Source organism: Abramis brama (assembly GCF_963993115.1).
Source record: "Abramis brama genome assembly, chromosome: 2".
NCBI classification, from domain to species: domain Eukaryota; kingdom Metazoa; phylum Chordata; class Actinopteri; order Cypriniformes; family Leuciscidae; genus Abramis; species Abramis brama.
Window position 1 is genome coordinate 60,983,664 of NC_139964.1, and position 19,043 is coordinate 61,002,706.

At 38.3% G+C, this 19,043-nt stretch overlaps 2 protein-coding genes across 4 annotated transcripts in view; one reads left to right on the forward strand and one right to left on the reverse strand.

The window, feature by feature from the left end:
* Positions 1-19,043, reverse strand: part of slc5a10 (solute carrier family 5 member 10) — a 28,167-nt gene that overhangs the window by 3,945 nt on the left and 5,179 nt on the right. The window contains exons 6-14 of the mRNA XM_084105814.1: positions 18,336-18,441; positions 16,953-17,033; positions 15,380-15,585; positions 12,895-13,030; positions 6,394-6,501; positions 6,098-6,248; positions 5,452-5,620; positions 1,741-1,956; positions 608-698 (exon numbers count right to left, since the gene is read on the reverse strand). Of these exons, the coding sequence (XP_083961940.1) occupies positions 608-698; positions 1,741-1,956; positions 5,452-5,620; positions 6,098-6,248; positions 6,394-6,501; positions 12,895-13,030; positions 15,380-15,585; positions 16,953-17,033; positions 18,336-18,441 (1,264 nt within the window). The remainder of the gene's footprint in view (positions 1-607; positions 699-1,740; positions 1,957-5,451; positions 5,621-6,097; positions 6,249-6,393; positions 6,502-12,894; positions 13,031-15,379; positions 15,586-16,952; positions 17,034-18,335; positions 18,442-19,043) is intronic.
* On the forward strand, positions 6,986-15,751 carry fam83gb (family with sequence similarity 83 member Gb). Of its 3 annotated transcripts, XR_014604873.1 has the most exons (6): positions 6,986-8,216; positions 9,296-9,463; positions 9,562-9,686; positions 10,695-11,904; positions 12,857-12,924; positions 13,186-15,751. XR_014604873.1 is itself a non-coding variant. In XM_084105812.1 (5 exons), exons 1-5 carry the CDS (start codon positions 7,758-7,760, stop codon positions 12,860-12,862), a joined length of 1,968 nt encoding a protein of 655 aa, XP_083961938.1. In that variant the 5' UTR covers positions 6,986-7,757; the 3' UTR covers positions 12,863-15,751. The 3 variants fall into 3 exon arrangements, 2 of the variants coding, with proteins under 2 accessions (XP_083961938.1, XP_083961937.1); XM_084105812.1 differs by having other exon boundaries at positions 12,857-15,751; XM_084105811.1 differs by lacking the exon at positions 12,857-12,924 and having other exon boundaries at positions 6,987-8,216.

A 19,043-nucleotide genomic window follows, 5' to 3' on the forward strand; every position in this document is an offset into this window, starting at 1 on the left:
TTTTTTTTTTTTTACGCATTAAATTCAGGTATACTGAGTCACTGTCCTCAGTGCCCAGAAAAGCGCTGAAACGGAGATGAAGGGGAACCCGTTTTTATTTTGCATTTTATTTTTTGGCTTATTTTAACTGGCCCATCCAGTTTTCTGGAGGCCCACCTACAATCAAAATCCTGGCGCCGTTAGTGCTTCGCAGCGGTCTGATATCAAGAAATAACAGACCGCATTCCACATTGGAATTCAACCAAGCCATGTAATAAAGTTTAATAACTTTCAAACGGTAGAGCCTGTTCCTTTATAACATAGCCAAAGGTCGGTGTATTTTTGCTTTATACATTTTAGGCTTATTCTCAAATTCAGATTGTGTTAGGGGGGCGGGATTATAAGGCAATTTTAATCGGACAATTTGACCAGAGAGATTTAATTTTGTCGGACATTTCATTTTTTTTTCGGCCAATGTCCGGTAATTACCGGACAACGGAAACCCTGGTTTAGGGGTAGGGTTAGTGTAAGAGGATAGAATATACACTTTGAACAAAAATCATTATGTCAATCGAATGTGCCCATAAAACATGAAAACCCAATGTGTGTGTGTGTGTGTGTTTCGTACCATCTGTCCTGCGGCTGAGTGTAGTTACTTTCTGTAGAGGTATTTCTCTCTCAGTGCTGTTGTGGAGAGTCCACCAGGTAAGATTATGTATCTGAAACAAAATCAAACACAAGCCAATCTATATGACATGCTGCAAAAATACTACTGGATTGTATTAAATTACTTGATAAAAGACATCAAAATGTATCTTGTATAAGCTAGAACAGCGTACTACCATACTACTCTTATTATTTCTGCAGTATATTAGGCACAGTACATTTAATGTATATATAATTCTGTTTCCAGTAATGCAGGAATCCTGTAATGGAATGCACTTTCCAGTATGACAAAGGAACTGAAAGTAATATCAGTTATAATTTTAAGATCTTTTCTTTACATATTTTATTAGACTGTCCAAATTGAGACAAATTTTCCACAAAATTTTATTAAATGTGCAAAAGAACCATTTTTATATCTGTACTGGTATGCCAATTGCAGAAATAAAAATGCATGTAATGAGGCCATGTGACAACAATGAATGTACAGTAGCATACTACTGTTTGCGTAATGCTGTTTCACATACTGCAGAATGTACACTACAAACAGCACAACTGTTTTCAACATTGATAGTATTAAGAAATGTTTCTTGAGCAGCAAATCAGCATATTAGAATGATTTCTGAAGGATCATGTGACACTAATAAACATCACAGGAATAACTTACATTTTAAAATGTATTAAAATAGAAAACAGTTATTTGAAATTGTATGAATATTTCACAATATTACTGTTTTTAATAAATGCAGCAATGGTGAGCATATGAGACTTCTTTCCAAAACATTAAAAAATCTTTCCAACCCCAAAATGTGAATGGTATGCCACTGTGAACAAAGCCAACGTCTTGAGACTGGACAGTTAAAGGAGACCAGACAAGCAGAACAAATCCTTTAATTATTTTAATATTCATTAATTTCTTCTAAATCTGTCCCAGTAATTGGTAACTACTGTATGTGTTCTATTTTGTAATCATATAAGAGCTTTTCCAGTAGGATCCATTTGGACTGGCTTCAAGTTTTGGTTCTAACAGGAATTCTGATTTTATTATGGGTGTAAAACTTAAAATCTATGAAAACATTTTTCAAGAGAGAATATTACCTGTTCCTCATTGGGTGGAGGGGTCAGCAGACTGATCACAGCCACAACAATAGCAGTGAGGGCGCACAGTATGATGGCAAAGTGTAGGTAGTGTACACTCCTCAGGACAGAGGGAGCAGGGTCAAACACTCCACAGCGGGGTGGAGGGAACACAAACTCAAGGACCATCCGTGTCAAGCCCACCACTAGACCCACCATCAGGCCCCAGAATGCTCCCTGCAAACACAATACCAAACACAAACACATTCAGCTCTGCTGCTATACGTACAAACATCGGTGGTCCTTTTTCTCAACATGTTATATGAGCGTGGGAGACTGTTAAACTAACTGTTTGTTTTAAAACCCTTATTTATTTCAGGTATCTGAAAAATGTTCACTGAATGAACTTTGTGCTGAGAATCCTGGCAGCATGACAGGCTCTTATTTGCTTATTTAGCGTATTTAAGGGTGGAGTGCAGTGTGAAGATCCCTTGACAAGTGTGAAAATTCCAGTGAAATGTTGTCATATTTCAGTGAGAGGTGTCTATCTGTCTATCTATCTGTCTATCAGGGTGGGAATTATGTAATTTTAGGGGCAAGGCCATTTGGCCTCCACCTTTTTTTTTTTTTTTAGGGGCACCAAGGCCATATGACAGGGCACAAAGGCCATCGTACAATTCGATGGTTTTCCCATTCAGATTGATACCATAACATCCTAATTTGGAATAAGACATGGATTATGACTTTTTTAATTAAAAAAAAACATTTTTTAATGAGAGAGAGAGAGCGCCATTACATCCAGAAGGTATACACCCTCACACAACAATAGAAACAACATAAATGCCAATAAAAGCATTCAGAAACAACACAAATGCCAATAAAAGCATTCAGAAACAACACAAATGCCAATAAATTAATAATTTCCTGCATTGTCGAACGCTCTTCTTCATGCGTTTCAAATATGGACTATAATGTTCAGTAGAGCGCCCTCAGGCTGCTGGTATGAATTGAAACAGCACATCAGTATACAGCACTCATAATGATTACATCGACGCATTTGGCTATAAATTCAATAAAATATTATTCCTGTCAATAGAAATCTGATGTAAACTGAGAATATATCAATATTTCTCCAAATCTGCACACTTTTGAGCTAAGAGCCGTGAGGGACGTTGTTTTGTGAATCGCTTTCATGACGACAGCACAGGAGTTTTTTTATGAATGGGAGCGTCTGACGCTCATAATTCATATTAAAGGTATCGACTCATTTTTGCATTTCATAACTCCTGACACAAATTAAGACATAACTGTCAATATAAATTTCTCAGAATACAATAGTGGTCAAATACTGAAACGTGAGTCTTATATCTTTTTAATGATGTAAGTTATAGTTTGTCAAGGTAATAACATTAAATCTTATAGTAACTTTGAACTATTAAAAAAAAAAAACGCTTCAGTGCGCCGACGCCGTTACCTCTGGAACCTTGCATAGGGCCCTTTTCTGAAAAGGGCACTTATCTAAGTTACTAGCAAATAGATTTTGATATTTTTAGGTCAAACCGTTCTTGTCTGTCAGTCATATAATGCAGGTCTATGGTCACGGTCTCAAAGAGCAGCCATCCACAGAGTCCAAATTAAAACAATTCCCCATCGTAAGTACACATTGATGGCCTAAGACACGAAACGAGCGGTTTGTGTGAGAAAACGAACAGTATTTATATCGTTTTTACCTCTTATAACACAGCGACGTCCAAGTGATCTGAGGGCGCCCGCGCTTCCTGCTGTGTGACGTGTGCGCAGACTGGTGCATAGATAGACATATAGATTTCGCCTTGGCTACGGCAGTTCATGAACGAATGCCGTAGCCAAGGCGAAATCTAGTGTATATATCTATGCACCAGTGTAGACAACAGAGTGTCGTTCTTCTGTTGGTGCTGACGTTACATGCTTTTTGCACTGCTGTTTTGATGCGTGAGATCATCGATGTGATTATGACACTGCACCTGCGCGAATCCACAAACTAATTGAAGTTCAGAGACTACTTGGGTGGAACTTGGACAGGGCCAGGGCACACAGGCCACTGTGGCCGTACGATGATTTTTTTTTCACGGGGCATGAAGGCCAAAGTGTAGGGCAACGGCGGCCATGGCCGCGTGGCCGCGGTATAATTCCCACCCTGCTGTCTATATATCTGTCTGTCTGTCTGTCTTTCTGTCTATATATCTGTCTGTCTATCTATCTACCTATCTATCTGATCTATCTATCTATATGTCTGTCTGATCTATCTATCATATATATTTCAGTGAGGGGTGTATGATATTTATGTATGTGTTTTGACAAAGATGCCTTGAGTATAAAGACAGTAGATTTTATAATTATGTATAAGTTAAACTGGTTTTATTCTTGTACATTTTGTGTCATTGACTTACACGGATGCGCTTACACAAATATGTTCTACTGTAACCATTTATTTATTACCCCTATGAATGTCATCTGGCCAGTTTTGGTTTCTTAAGGCAATCTTCTCGGGGCAACTTTAGCTTTCAAAAGATCGCCCTAAAACGTTAAACTAATGTTCTCAATGCTGAAAAATATTTTCAGAGCAATTGCAAATCTCACTAGCTAAAATGGGTATTTCCTTTTTGCTGTGGGGAACGGGGATAACTTTCCAGTAAAAGACCCTTCAGGGTAAAAACACACAGGAATTCTGAAATACCACCCTCCCAGTTTTAAAGCCCTGAAATGATGTGTTAAACAGGTTTTCATTATTTTGCTAAACTGCCTGGTTTACAGCTAATCTTTTGCTAAGACAATAGGAGCACTGAATTTTAGCAATAATGTACTCTAATATGAAAAACAGTATTTTGTTCTACTTTGTGAATCATCCAAGATAATCAGCCTAGTACACCACAAAACATTCATTCTAAGCATATTTGTCAAAACACATTGGGATAAGGGGTTTTTCATAGAATCAAATGAAAGAATCACGAGGCCTTTTTTTCTTTTTCTGTATCTTATGCACTCTCACACAATGTTACTCCTGTTCTATGAATATATCTTTGTTTATCACTGGTAAAGACCTCAAAAAACAAAAACACGTCACACTGGTTTGTTAACAATATCTATCTATCTATCTATCTATCTATCTATCTATCTATCTATCTATCTATCTATCTATCTATCTATCTATCTATCTATCTATCTATCTATCTATCTATCTATCTATCTAATGCAAACAGTTTAAATTATTTCCACCATAACATTATTATACTAACAAACAGGACAGATGACCACTCATACACAAATGGAAATTGTGTACTGAATGTAAATGTAATATGCAGCTTATACATGTGGGAATTATCAATGATTTTTGCTTCTCAAAGCACACTTTACAATGAGTCAACAACACAACAGTATAATGACTTATATTAAGGTGTGACTTATTTTCCAGAAAACACGGATATCTATCATCTCAATCACTTACAAGTGAAAGTTGGAAATCACTTAAAAGTGAAAGCTCTCTTTTGCTGTCATTCATACATGTACACACTCTTTGTGTGTTTTTGAAACAGACAAATACACACACCCTGACTAATCCGATGCAATATAATAGCAAGACATTTCTTCTTCACGAGAGAGAAGTGGTTTCTTCGAATGCATGTGACTGTCAGTATGTCAATATGTACATAGTCCTCGGACAGTGTTTATTGTAATCTTTTGTGTGTGCATTACCGCTTCATTGGTTCTTTTCCAGAAAACAGCCATTACAAAAATGGCAGTAACAGGAGGGGCCAGAAAGCTGGTCACTGACTGGATGTAAACATACAGCTGACCGCTGTTAGCGCTCTGAAGAATTGGGATCCAAACCACGCTAATCACCACCAGAATAACCGTCACTATCCTGAGAAAACAAATTGCCATACATTTTATGATCACCTTCAGCTTCAGCAACATTTCTTGATATGATAAAGTTGAGTTCTGCAACATCCAAATCCTATGGGACCCCATAAGTAATATTTGCTAATTAATTTCTATTAATCAGCTACTAGTTATACCTTCCATTTTCTAGTTATATAAATACAAATTTGCGGTTTTATTTTTTTATTTAAAATGATCTCAACCTAATGACAGGGCATAAATATGAGCTAATCTAAATGATTAATCCACTCCTTGATTTCTAGTTCTTCCTGCGGTTATGCATTGCATTTCTGAAGATATAAATCATACATTCTTCCATGTAATTGTTTTTGCACAAAAAGATGTTGGAACTTGGAAAACATGTAACCTTTAAGCATGTCATAATGATCGATGGCTTTAAATGGGTGACACAATTCTACGCATGAAATGCAAACACACACTCATAAGCACACATAGACACCTGCCAACCAGCAGCAGCTCCTTCTCGCTAGCCCCTCTTCGATACTTCTTCCAGATGTCCATGGTGAAGAGGGTACTGCTACTGTTAAAGATGGAGGTCAGTGATGACATCAAAGCAGCCATCATTACAGCTATCATTAACCCCCGGAGTCCTGGAACACACACACTTACAATTACTTGATTTCTAGGGCTAAAAGATTGTGACATGGGTTTTATTCACATTTGCTAAAGTTATGTTAACAGTTCAAACATATAATATACACAATTTGGAAAACATAAAATCCTGATCCTGATTACCACTGGGCATGAGCTCGATGACCAGTTTTGGATAAGCAAGGTTGGAACATCCCACCTCTGCACCACACACCTTTACACACTCTTCAGGGTCCACACAAGCCACTGTGTCTGAAAAAAGGAACGTGTACATAAATAAACAGTCGCCTATTTAAAATAAATGTTTTATAGCCTAAGGTACAATTACGAAACAAAACATTAATGAAACCGCAAATAATGGAAAAGGAAAAATATTAGCAAACTATAATCAACTATTTGAATAGTAAGGGATACATAATGTTTGATATATCCTATATATATTCATTTCTAGACAAAACGCACAGTTGTGGAACTGGACTTTTTACTCAAAACTTTAGTACTGAGATTCATTTCTTGAGGCAGCTTCCCCGTGTGACAACTAGCCCCGGCTGCCCATTTAAGTGTCTGCCTACAGCCACTACTTTGTTACAAAGTCAGGGGAAAATAGGAAGCGTCTGTTTCACTTTCCTCCGTTTCCTGTCCTTATTTTTTCCCGGATACCCCGCCCAAAACCCACGTAACTGTTGACTCGACACGACAGTCTATTCGGCCAGCACGAGCACGCCGCGTCATCGGTGCTCATGCTGCCCGACGTCTGGCTTCTTCCTCTTTCTAGCTCCACAGAAGTAGGGCAAAGTCACACAAAAGCCCCACAGGACTTAATGGACAACAAACTCGGGACATAATTTAAACCGGGAGACGGAACGTGGAAGAAACTGTGAAAGTTTTGTTGAACACCCGGACACTTTTGTTTTATCGTTGTTTTTCTAGCTGATATTGAAGGTTTATGCTTTGGTGGAAGATAAACGCGGATCTCGCCGGTTTGGCTTAAGTGTGTTGCGCTTGTGTGTGCATATGTGTGTGTGTTTGTGCCCCTCCCGGTCAGGTGACTGAGGTGTGTCTAATCACCAGAGCCTCTGGAGATGCTTTGTTCTAGTCTACCTGTCGGTAAAACTGAAAGATGATCTCCGGCTCCGCGGTCAGCTGCGTCCTGTAGGCTATTACTGAACTAAGACTCTGCTCGGGGAAATATGATCAAATAACACCTGAGGAGTCGTTTATATCTTTAGGAAACAACATAGCTTTTATTTTAATGAAAAACGAGTTTTTTGGTGCTTAAGTTATAGCTTTTATCCGCTTTATTGACGCCAACAAAATCGATTGAATCGCCACTTTACCATGGAAACGCTTTACCACGATCACGAACGGAATTTTTCTAGCCGTTAACCGAGGAAGAAAAACTTTGAGAAGACTTTTAAGAGGAGTTTAGTGGGACTTAACTTATTAAAATCCTTAACGAGAAAAAGGAACCGGTTTCTATCACCTAATTCGGATTGTGTGTGGAAACGATGGCGCTCTCTCAAGTTCAGTGTCTTGATAACAATCATGTTAACTGGCGTCTAAATGAATCTAAACCGGAGTTTTTCTACAGTGAGGATCAGCGACTAGCGCTCGAGGCGCTTGCTACGAAAGGACGTGACGCTTTTGACGCATACGTGAAAGAGCACGAGCTGCGTCCTTTCCTGTCGGAACCCGAGCTCGAGTTGCTCCGTCGGAAAATAGAAGATTATAAGCCCGGTTCTGAGCATCAAAAACCAAATGGTACGACGGAGGGAGAGGACATTGCGGTGTCTTTGCAGTATTGGCCGGACCGCTCCGATATCTCCATACCGAATCTGGATCTCGGATGGCCCGAAAGCACTTCTTACCGCGGAGTCACGCGCGTCAGTGTGTACACGCAACCGCCGTTGGACGGACAGACGCATATAAAAGAGGTGGTGAGGAAAGCCATCGCGCAAGCACAGAAGGTGGGTAAACTAGAGAAACTTGAAAAGCACGATTGTATGGTCAGTCCACAGACCCTTTGTCTAGATTAGTCAGTGACTTCGGTGCACAGTCGTGTACGCAACACATTTCACCAGCTGTCCACTATCTTAACTACAAGAGATTTATTTTATGCATTTGTGATGTGTAAAATGACAGCTAGTGTTCACTTAATTTAGTGATATGTCGCCCTATTGATAATAAAGGAAAATGCTTAAGCAAGCATGCTATGCATAAGTTGCTATGGTTACCTTTGCACACTCTGAAACGTTGTTTGAAAACATTTTGAACTTACCTACTTGTACCCCTCTCATTATTGATATTTTTCATTATTTGTCTATAATTCTAAATGCTCATCTTGCATTTATAAGCTATCATTTTAATCATGGCTATGAAGAGCAATAATGATCAATGACAACAGGTGATGGGCCCGGGGTAATGCTAATATCGAACTATTGTATAATTACTAATAAGCAAAAAAAACCTGTTATATTTTTTGTCAACACACTATTCAACACAACCCTTCTCCTTCAAGCTCATTAATATTTAAAAAGATAACCTGTTTTTAAAATGTAATTGTCCGTTGTTAATTGAGTTCAGCAATAAAACAAAAAATGTTGAATGTCCAAATATCCATCACGTTTCACAATCACTACTGGTTTCCAACTGACTAATTTCTCTTGTTAGAACTTGCTAAAGCTTGAACCCAGAGCTTCGGCCCATGACACATACCGGCACAAATTCTTTTCCTCCCCCTCTCTCTGTACCGCACACACTGAAATGTTCATTCAAATAGATCCCTTTATCCAAAGACATTTGTCACAATGAGTGCTTAAAATGAGATGTAGGTAGAGTACAACCGACTTTGGGTGTGTAGGACTTGTTTTGTGTCTACATCATCATGTTGTATTCTTAATAAAGAGAACATACTCCTTACTAACAATAGAACTATAATTGGAATATGGCCTGTATAGTATGCACACTGAGAAAGAATTCAAAATTATTTTTATGTTGTCTGCGTTGAACTGTCTAACATCTATACATTTACTGTGTGTGTTTGCAGATGATAGCCGTGGTAATGGATGTTTTCACCGACGTTGACATTTTTAAGGATCTAATAGAGATGGGATTTAAAAAGAAAGTGGCTATATACATTATTATAGATCATGCTGCTGTACAGGACTTCCTATTTATGTGTGAGAGAGCCAACATGCACAAAGGGCACCTCAATGTGAGTTGAAGACGCTTTGTTTTGTAGACTGTTTTAAGTCCTTAATATCATAAAAGATGTAGCTTGTATATGAAAAACAATTTGTTTTGTTTTTTTAGCATCTGAGGGTGCGAAGCATCGGTGGTTGCGAATTCTACACACGCTCGGCTCAGAAGCTGCGTGGCTCATTGAGTCAGAAATTCATGTTGGTGGATGGAGACCGTGCTGTGTCCGGATCATACAGGTTTGTACTGTGTGTGTGAATTTTAATGTGTGTATATATATACACAGGGCTTGACATTAACTTTTTTGCTCACCAGCCAGTGTCTACTGATTTTCCAAAGTGACTAGCCACTCAGCATTTTAACTGGCCACAATTTGACATCAATACTATGGGGAAAAAACGCCATATATTATATTATTTCATAATTTGACAGCCGATATATTAGGCTGCTGTCACTTTAAGACCTGATGCACTGACCCAATATATTGTTTTATATAGCCAATATACTTTATGTGTGCGCACTTTGGGTGTGAGCACAAAATCTGCGGGAATGAGTAAAATTACGTATAATTCAGTATCGATATGTATCGAAAAATCGCTATTTTTGACAACACTACATTACACTTAGTTTATTATTTCAGATGTCTTTTTAAAAGACTACAATTGAACGATGTTATAAAATTCAACCTGCTAAAGTGGCTAGTAGGTGGGTGTTAATGTCAAGCCCTGCATATACATGAAGCTGTGTTTCCTATATACAAGCCAATCACATTGTGTCAGAATGTGTCAGAAACTGGTCTGCGTGCCTGTAGGATGAAGTACAGATATATAGCAAGCATGCTAGTAAAAACTGTATGCAAATTAGAGGGTATAAACAAGGGGGTAACAAAACAATCAAACTAGAAAATGAATATAAAACAATAAATACAATAATCTAGCCAAACAATAATAAAGTCACAAGACAAGCCTGAACTAATCACATGGTAGGAAATACCAGAATACAAAAAAGGGAAGTGTGAACATAAATCAAGAACAGGAAAGCTACAGTAGTGAGCTACTGTATTGTCACAGAATTGGACAACATAATGTTGCTATTAGGTAGTTACCCCTTAACACTGGTGGTAACATTCTTTAAGATATTTTGAGTTGCTAGTTTAAATGTCAATTTATGTGCTTCTATTCTGTGCATGTATTATTTGTTTGTCCACTTTGTGTTTGTTTCTGACTTCTGGCATTTTCATATTTCAGTTTTACGTGGACAGCTTCTCGTTTGGACCGCAACATCATTACAGTCATGACTGGGCAGTCCGTTGAAAATTTTGACAAGGAGTTTCGCGAACTGTACCTGAACTCTCTTGGGGTCAACCTCACCAAGATTCCTTTGAGGGATCTTCCGGAGCCTGACCCTACCCCAGTTGTTGTTCCTCCCCCTGTTTCCGCAGCTGTTGCAAGAAAACTAATTAACCCCAAATATGCATTGGTCAATGTAGATACAAGCAAATCCTCTTCGGACAAAGCTAGTGCCAAGATCAATCCTCTGGTCCAGATTCCCAAGCCTCAAAAGGAGTTGCAAATGCACCCAGGACTTGTAGGCTTGCCAAAGGCAGATCTCATTCTCTACTTGCCCATCTGGCCCGAGCCAGACCCATCCAGTGATGTTATTGGGTATATTAATATTCGTGACACAAACAAGCCAGCACCAGTGCATTTAATGCGCTCGCAAATGTTTGAAACATCTCAAGCGATCCGTTTTAAAGACCCTTTCACTGGCCCACCTGAGGAACCGCTACCAGATAAGGCAACCCTTCGTTCTACAACAGCACAGTTGTCTAAAACAGATGCTGTAGATGCAAAAGGTCAATCACGCGCCCAGCTTCAGCCGAAGACTGAATCTAGTAATGCCCTTCAAGAGACACCAGCCAATACACCTGATTCGCCAAGCTCTCCAATCCAGCAACAAGACCCCAAACCCAACCTTCCTCCACAAGAGCAGGAGCCCAACCATGAACCACCAGAGGTCCAACAGGCTTCAGATCTGCCTGTTCCCAAGCCACGCACTATTCAGTTGGTGGTTAATATGCCTGAAGGCTCTGGAGACGCAGAGGTCACTTTAGTCAGAAGGGAGGAAAACCAGACGATGGATGCACACATGGATGCTCAAGACAACGACGCCATTAGCACCGCTGTGACCTGTGCACATTCATTAAAGGATAAAGATGAAAATTCCACAACGTCAGATGAATACTATGAATGTACTGATTCCGATAGCAGTGACAAACTCCCTAACGGAAGGTTAACGGGTTCCGGTCGTGTTGGAGAACACAGCCCTAATGCGCTTAACGTGATGGCCCGCTTCTCTCAATCCATGCTGGACTTGAGATCGGATGACGTTGAGCTGGATCTGCAAAGCACTGCCGAGAGGAATCTACTGAACACGCAGAACAGAAACAAAACAAAGGTAGGTAGGACTTTGATTTAGTGTGTCTGAATGTGAAAGTGCTTTTTATCAGATTTGGCTCTCCACTCTACCAGTCATTAAACCTGGGAGTGTCTCAAATAGATGAAAAGAAGCCAGGCGTTATGGAACACGGGTGTGTCGATGTTGATATTTACTGCATGCCTTAACCTGCTATAAGTGCTAAAACGCATTCCCCATGAAAGTAGTAGTAGTGTGAGTGTGTGTGTATGTATATATATATATATATATATATATTATTGGATAATATATATTATATAGGCCATTATTGGATAAACTTGTGCACGCTCCTTTTTTCCCCATTACAAAATTATATACACTTAGATTCTGCTCACTTAAAGGTAATCTTTAAAGTACTGGTATTCTTTAGCAAAACTCAAATGAATATGCATTTTTCATAGTGTATGTTTTAACTTAGTGACGCTTTAATAAACTTGTTGCAAAGTTTATTAAATAAACTTTAATAATATTGCTATTTATTGTTTATCAACCATAACGTGAAAATAATAATTTCCCAATATACAGACATCCCTACTTTTATCACATTGCAAATATTCTTACAAATATTTGCCTAATGCCATTGATTCTATCCTAAACTATTTCCAATAATATTCTAATGTTTCTAAAAAAATTCTTCCATTAAGTATGATGTAAAAATATTTTGAAACCAAAAGCAGTTTGGGGGGCATAAAACTATCCTGCTTAAGGTTGTAGCTGTTTTTTTATATGGTTTCTAGCTGGTTTAGAATAGTGTAGTACAACTTGGTCAAGCTTGGTTAGGTCTAGTAGTCCACCTTGGACCAGCAACAAACCAGCTACCATGTACCAAAAACCAACTTGACCACCATAAGCTGGTATTACCTGAATTTCTTTAGGTAGTCTTAAAAGGTGACAAAGCTTGCACAGAAGATGACATAGCACTGAATTTTTTCAGCTCTAGCGGATACAGCAGCTGGAGCGTGTGTGTAGTACCTGGGTAGAGTGCCCTGCTGATCATGCCAGGTAGGATGATGAAGATCATGGGAAGCATCTTGAGATAGCTGGCAAAGATGGACGCCCCTTTGGCGTGACTCATATTCTTTGCTGACAGAGATCTCTGCACGATTACCTGCCAATGATCAACCAACATTATTATTTTGTATTTACTGAATTCTTTTTGAAAAATTAATCAGAACAGTTTATAGTTTATGTCGAACCATTTGAAATTATGCCTGAAGGCTGTTTATCTTTTTTCTTTTTCACGTATACCTTCCTCCCTTTCAGCTTTATCAGATGGTCTCCAGGTCGCCTCTTCGAGACGGTTATGGCCGAGCCAAAGTGGTGATTGCAAAACCTGGAGTGTTCCATAGACCCCCTAAAAGCAGCGGCCATGTGATCGGGGGCCACAGGTACTGGCAGGGGAAGATGCAAGGCCATGAACTCTCCTCAAGTGGAGCAGGCCAGCAAAACCTAAACCGTTCAGGTCGGTCCCCCAGGAGACAAAGCCCCGCCTATACGATAGAAGGACTGCGAACAAGCCAATCACCCGCTCAGCGCCTCATGCACTCTCAATCTCTTTCCCCCGCTCAACGGGCCTCTCAAACAAAGTCTCCGTCTCCTCGTAGACGGGTCGAGACTCGCACGCCATTAGGAATCTCTTTATCTAAACTCGCCAGTTTCAAACACCTCAGGGGGAAGGTTCCAGTGAACACGTCTGGTTTTGCTTTGGGGGATAAATTGTTGACACATAGTCAAAGTGAAAAGTAACTGATTTGTAGTGGCTTTCTTCCCGTAAAACACAACTTTGTATTGAGTACAAAGGCATGAATGTGTATTGATGTAGCCACCAGTCTCCACTGATAAAGGCTTTTCAACTGGAGTTCAACTGGATCTAAACTGACATGAGTGTTACAGTGGCACACGAACACTGACATTTTCTGGACCGTGGCAAGGAGCACTTGCTGCATAAAGCCTTACTCTTTATTGATGTGCCTTTGAGTAATCTGAACTAGTGGAAGGGAATTTGGTGGTGGATTTATGACCATGGTGATGGCAATTTCACATTCACCTCTATTGTTGGCTAATTGGTGTCTCAAATTGTGGGAAAAGGACGTTGAAAGTTTGTTACAGTACAGACTGAAAGTGGGTTATATTTTAAAACGCACACACTAATATTCTGAGTCTGCAGTTGTCCCTGGTTTTATCAGAGGAGATCAAGGCCTGTTCACACCAGGACAGATGTTTTGTGCAAAAAATTAGTTGTGATAAACATTTTAATTTTAGTTAATGGCTTTTAATGCATCTTTTCACATTGATTTAAACATTAGCTTGCTGTCAATGTAATTTTTTACAAATAAGGTTGAAAGGTTTGCGCATTAGGTCACATGCTCAAGAGTTGCTGCTGTTACATAAAACTACGACTTTGTGGTACACACAAATCTAAAAGACTATTTTGCTTAGAAACAGATTATAAACCTGGGGATTTCCATAAGCGCCACCTACTTTCAGAAGTAAGTTTGTATTTTCTTTCAGCCCATCTACAGGTTTTTACATTTTTGTCTGAAAAGAAAAATTGCATGCAGATATTTGACCATATTTTCATGCCAAACATTTGTGTTGGTGTGAACAAGCCTTCAGCTTTTGAGTTGGAGTCAAGGCCAATCCCTCCAACATCCAGACCAAGACCTGTCCATTTCTTATTCAGAAAATGCTGAATTTATTGCAGCATTCATCTCAGATACTGAGCCACTTTGCGAGGTGTTGAACTGTGGTCACGGCTGAGGACCTTAGCTAAGACTAAGGCTATTTGAGGAGCCCCCAACCGGAGGACCTACTGTAATAAGACTCAGACCAAAACAACATTTATTGGGCCTTGAAGGGATTCCAACTCTTGACAGTATTTCTAGGAATTTAATCATTTGTCTTCTGATGATTTTTTTATTTTATTTTTTGCCTTCCAAGGAGGTTTGGAAACAAAATGCTTTTTAAAGATGTTATGTGCACTATACTTTAAAGAAGGAACGTGTTACCACTTTAATTATTACAAAGACAGTCTTCTAAATTGTCTCAACCATTGTGCTTATGTCTTTAAGTAAATAAAGCTTAAAAAGCAAGGTGTTTTAAAGATGCTAGTCAGCACACACTGATTCCTACAGTTTCTGTAAGGATATACTTGAATCATTTGGGGATGTTTTCAGTGACGCAGGAGTCAATGTAGGCTTTAGTCAGGGTAGTTGTGCTTAATTTGACGCAAATCTCTCACAGTCTCGTTTTCATTGCGTCAAATTAGATGGGTCTACCCTACCCTGACTTAGGTCCATTTCAGGCTTGGTAGCAGTCTTTGTGGCAAACAAGTGATACATCAAATACAGTATCTTAAGGTCACAATGCAATTTACATTTGCAATACTGTCCTCTACATGAGGCCTTTTTCATTGTGTGAGAACCAGGGTAGACAGTAAGTGTGTGTTTAAGCATACCTGATCAGTGCACCAGTACCATGTTGCAAGAATGGTTAATCCCAGTGTCATGCCTGGCCAGGGTAGGTCTCCGTGAACAGGGTCTCTGAACAGGTGCATGGCATCAGACCTGGGCAAGTGACATGTTGTGTTTGGGATGATCTTAGATGGCACCGCTTTCAAATACACGCTCTCCAGGTTATTGTAGCCTCCGATTTTATTGAATGCTGTAACGTACATAAATACATATCAGCTAAATCTACTACTGTTTTGTAAAAATGTAGAGATTTGGCATAAAAATGTATCTTTGTAGTATTGTCAAAAAAACATGGGGTCAAAACAATGTATATTTTGAATTGAATACAATTAAAAGTATTATTTAAATTTCTTTAACTTGTTTAGACTTGTGTGTATCATTGTGTGTGCGTGCATTTTTCATTTACTTTTCGGTTCTTTAAAAACTTAACAGATGGTTTTCTGTAAGTGGCTAAAGACAGTCATGGGATTTACCACATCCCTATGCAAACCAGCTATGCAGGTTTTAAAGTGTTTCAATGTGTCCTATCCAGACATGATGCGATAAAACCTCTCTCTTTGACAAAAATGTGAGGTGCGTTTTTTGTTCATTCTGAACAGCTGTGTAGAGTTACGGGACATTTCGTTTATTGCCTGTGACAGCCACAGTGAAATCTGCTCCACATTACACCAAATATGTTGATTTTTTCCTGTTACTGTGCAGCATCATGTAGTGTTTTCACTTTCACTGAGGAAAGGCAAATTCCATCATAAGGTGAAAGTTTAACCATTACCTCACTATCATCATGCACTCTTAAAAATAAAGGTTCTGTATTGGCATCGATGGTTCCATTAGGAACCTTTCCATTGCACTAAAGGTTATTTATAGTGGATAAAGGAGATCTTTAGATTATTAAATATTCTTCACAGTAAGAAAAAAAGTGGTTCTTTTAAGAACTGAAAGGTTCTTCAGGGAACCCAAAATGTATATTCTATGGCATCACTGAAGAAACCCTCTTTTCGAACCTTTATTTTTAAGAGTGCTGGAATGTTTTTTTTTTTATTAAAGCTCTTGTTTGCACTGAATATTCACGTTTGGTGAATATTAAAATTTTTATGCATTTTAAGAATAATTAACAGTGCTAAATTTTATGCATTAAGGCAAATATAATTTTTAATTTCTGTATTTAGGCTATCTGGGAAATGTATTTAAAAAAAGTTCTAACAGTCCATGCTATTTGTTTAGAGTTATTTATGCTATTTTTGATATTTAGCAATATTTATCTATTTATTTGGAAAATAGATAACCAATTGAACCAAATTTCACTATATCTCAAATTTTTACTTTAGGTATTTTTATCTTTAGGAATTGGCATTAACATATGACATATCTGTACATGGAATGCATGGTTAAAAACCACACATAACCCTGAAAATGTGTCTGCCATAGCTGTTCTCTTCCAGCTGCCATCTGTTTCCAGCAGTGGCACTTTCACAAGATGTTCTTACTTCCCTAGTGATAGCTGACATTAAATCCCTGCCAGAAGAGAATAAAAGAAGAAGCCTGAGACTGACCGACCTGTAATGGTGAGGATGACTGCTCCAATGATCATGACAAAGGTCTGAAGAGTGTCGGTGTAGATTACAGCAGCCAAGCCACCTGGAGAAACAGAGGACTAAGCCGGTATTGCTCAATTCTCTCATGATGGTTTAATATGATATGAGTCATCAGGGTCAAGTCTGAATCAGCACTTGTAGACAGAGGAGTAAATACAGTGACAGCAGAGCAGCGGATTAAAGTCATTATGCAATTATGCTGGAATCAGTCATAGACTATAATTACTGCTGCAGAAATTAACTGTTACTGAACCACTGGGCTTCTTTGAGAAAGTTCAAACAAGTAATCATTTAGTAGAAGCTTTTATCCAAGCAACTGACAGTAATACTCAAACTTGTGGTTAAGTACCTCGCTCGAGGTTTGTACTGTCAACAACTCAAACCAGCGACATTACTGTTACCAACCCTGAGTTTTAACCATTATGCCACTCTATCCAGTTTTACAACATTGCAGTTGAAGAGGAATCTTCTTTAATGCTGCGACAACGTTGTGACATCTTAAGCTGTTTTGTCACGCTACACTGCTGATTGTTGGAAAAAGCTAAATTGTGGCAACTGCTCACTACTGAAACATGTAGTGGTAGGCTACCGCTTTATACAATTAGCATCATGAACAATATATTAATCATGATAATCATCATGATAATTTATTAATCTAGGTGGATGCGAAGTTATAAATATACTATTGCTCATTGTTGATTCATTGTATTCATTGCTCATTGTATTATGACCAAACATTAACAAATGTTAATTTATACTTGAGTAGTAGCCTATACAAAATGTAGCCTATTAGTAATGTAGAAATTAACATTAACCGAGATTAATAAATGCTCTCGAAGTATTGTTCATTGTTAGTTTGTGATGCCTAATACACAAATAGACTACCTAATACACTACCATTCTCATGTTTGCATTAGAAAGACAGTTAAGTTCCCCCCCAAAACTTTCTATTTCAAATAAACACATTTCTTTTGAACTCTATTTAAAACTGTCTCTCAAAGAATCCTGAAAAAAATATCACTGTCTCTTAAAGATAATATTAAGCTCAACTATTTTCAACACTGATAATGATAAGAATCTTGAGCAGTAAATCTGCATATTAGAATGATTTCTGAAGGATCATGTGACACTGAAGACTGATGATGCTGGAAATTTGACATCACAGGAATAAATTACATTTTAAAATGTATTCAAATGGAAAACAGTCATTTTAATAATATTTCACAAAACGATTGTTTTTAATTCATGTTTATCAAATAATGCAGCTTTGGTGGGCATAAGAGACTTCTTTTGAAACACACAAAACAATCTTAATGACCCCAAACCTTTGAGCGGAAAGACAAACCTGCAATAGTGTAGAGGGCAGTGACGACCAGCATGAGGACAGTGGAGAGGTAGAGATTCCAGCCCAAACAAACCTGGACAAACAGAGCTCCAGAGTACAGATCCGTCTGCAAACCATACAGGATTTGAAGGTTTTAGGTTGCTCATAGATATAGGAGACTTAATTGTGAAGTGTTTTCATCACTTTAAAAAATGATATGATCAATAAGTTATGACAACATATGTTTTTACATTGCTTTAAAATAAGTTAAGCAATTTTTTACTTTTTAATAAGTTACATAAGATTCAACTCATTTTTAAAATCAGTTTAAGTTGAAATGACTTAAACATCCAGGTTGATTACTTAAAAATATAAGGCAACAACATTTTTTACAGTTATACTGCATTTGAGTATCAACTCTGTTTACTCTTGTTAATAAAGTAAAGACAGTTGTTGGCATACATTAAAGGGTTAGTTCACCCAAAAAGGAAAATTCTGGCATTAATTACTCGGATTCATGTTGTTTCAAACCCGTAAGACATTCGTCTATCTTCAGAACACAAATGAAGATCTTTTTAATTAAATCTGAGAGATTTCTGTCCCTCCATTGACAGTCTACACAACTACCTTGCCAGCTACATGTCACCCAGTGGTTTAACCTCAGTGTTATGAAGCAACGCGAGAGCTTTGTTTGCACTAAAAAACAGCATGTTCACAAGAGCACCACGC

Excerpts from the sequence above, each read along its gene's own strand:
- fam83gb (XM_084105811.1), top strand. The coding sequence starts at position 7,758 with ATGGCGCTCTCTCAAGTTCAGTGTCTTGATAACAATCATGTTAACTGG. Across the intron at positions 8,217-9,295 it reads CCATCGCGCAAGCACAGAAG|ATGATAGCCGTGGTAATGGA; the intron begins GTGGGTAAACTA and ends GTGTGTTTGCAG. Across the intron at positions 11,905-13,185 it reads AGAACAGAAACAAAACAAAG|CTTTATCAGATGGTCTCCAG; the intron begins GTAGGTAGGACT and ends CCTCCCTTTCAG.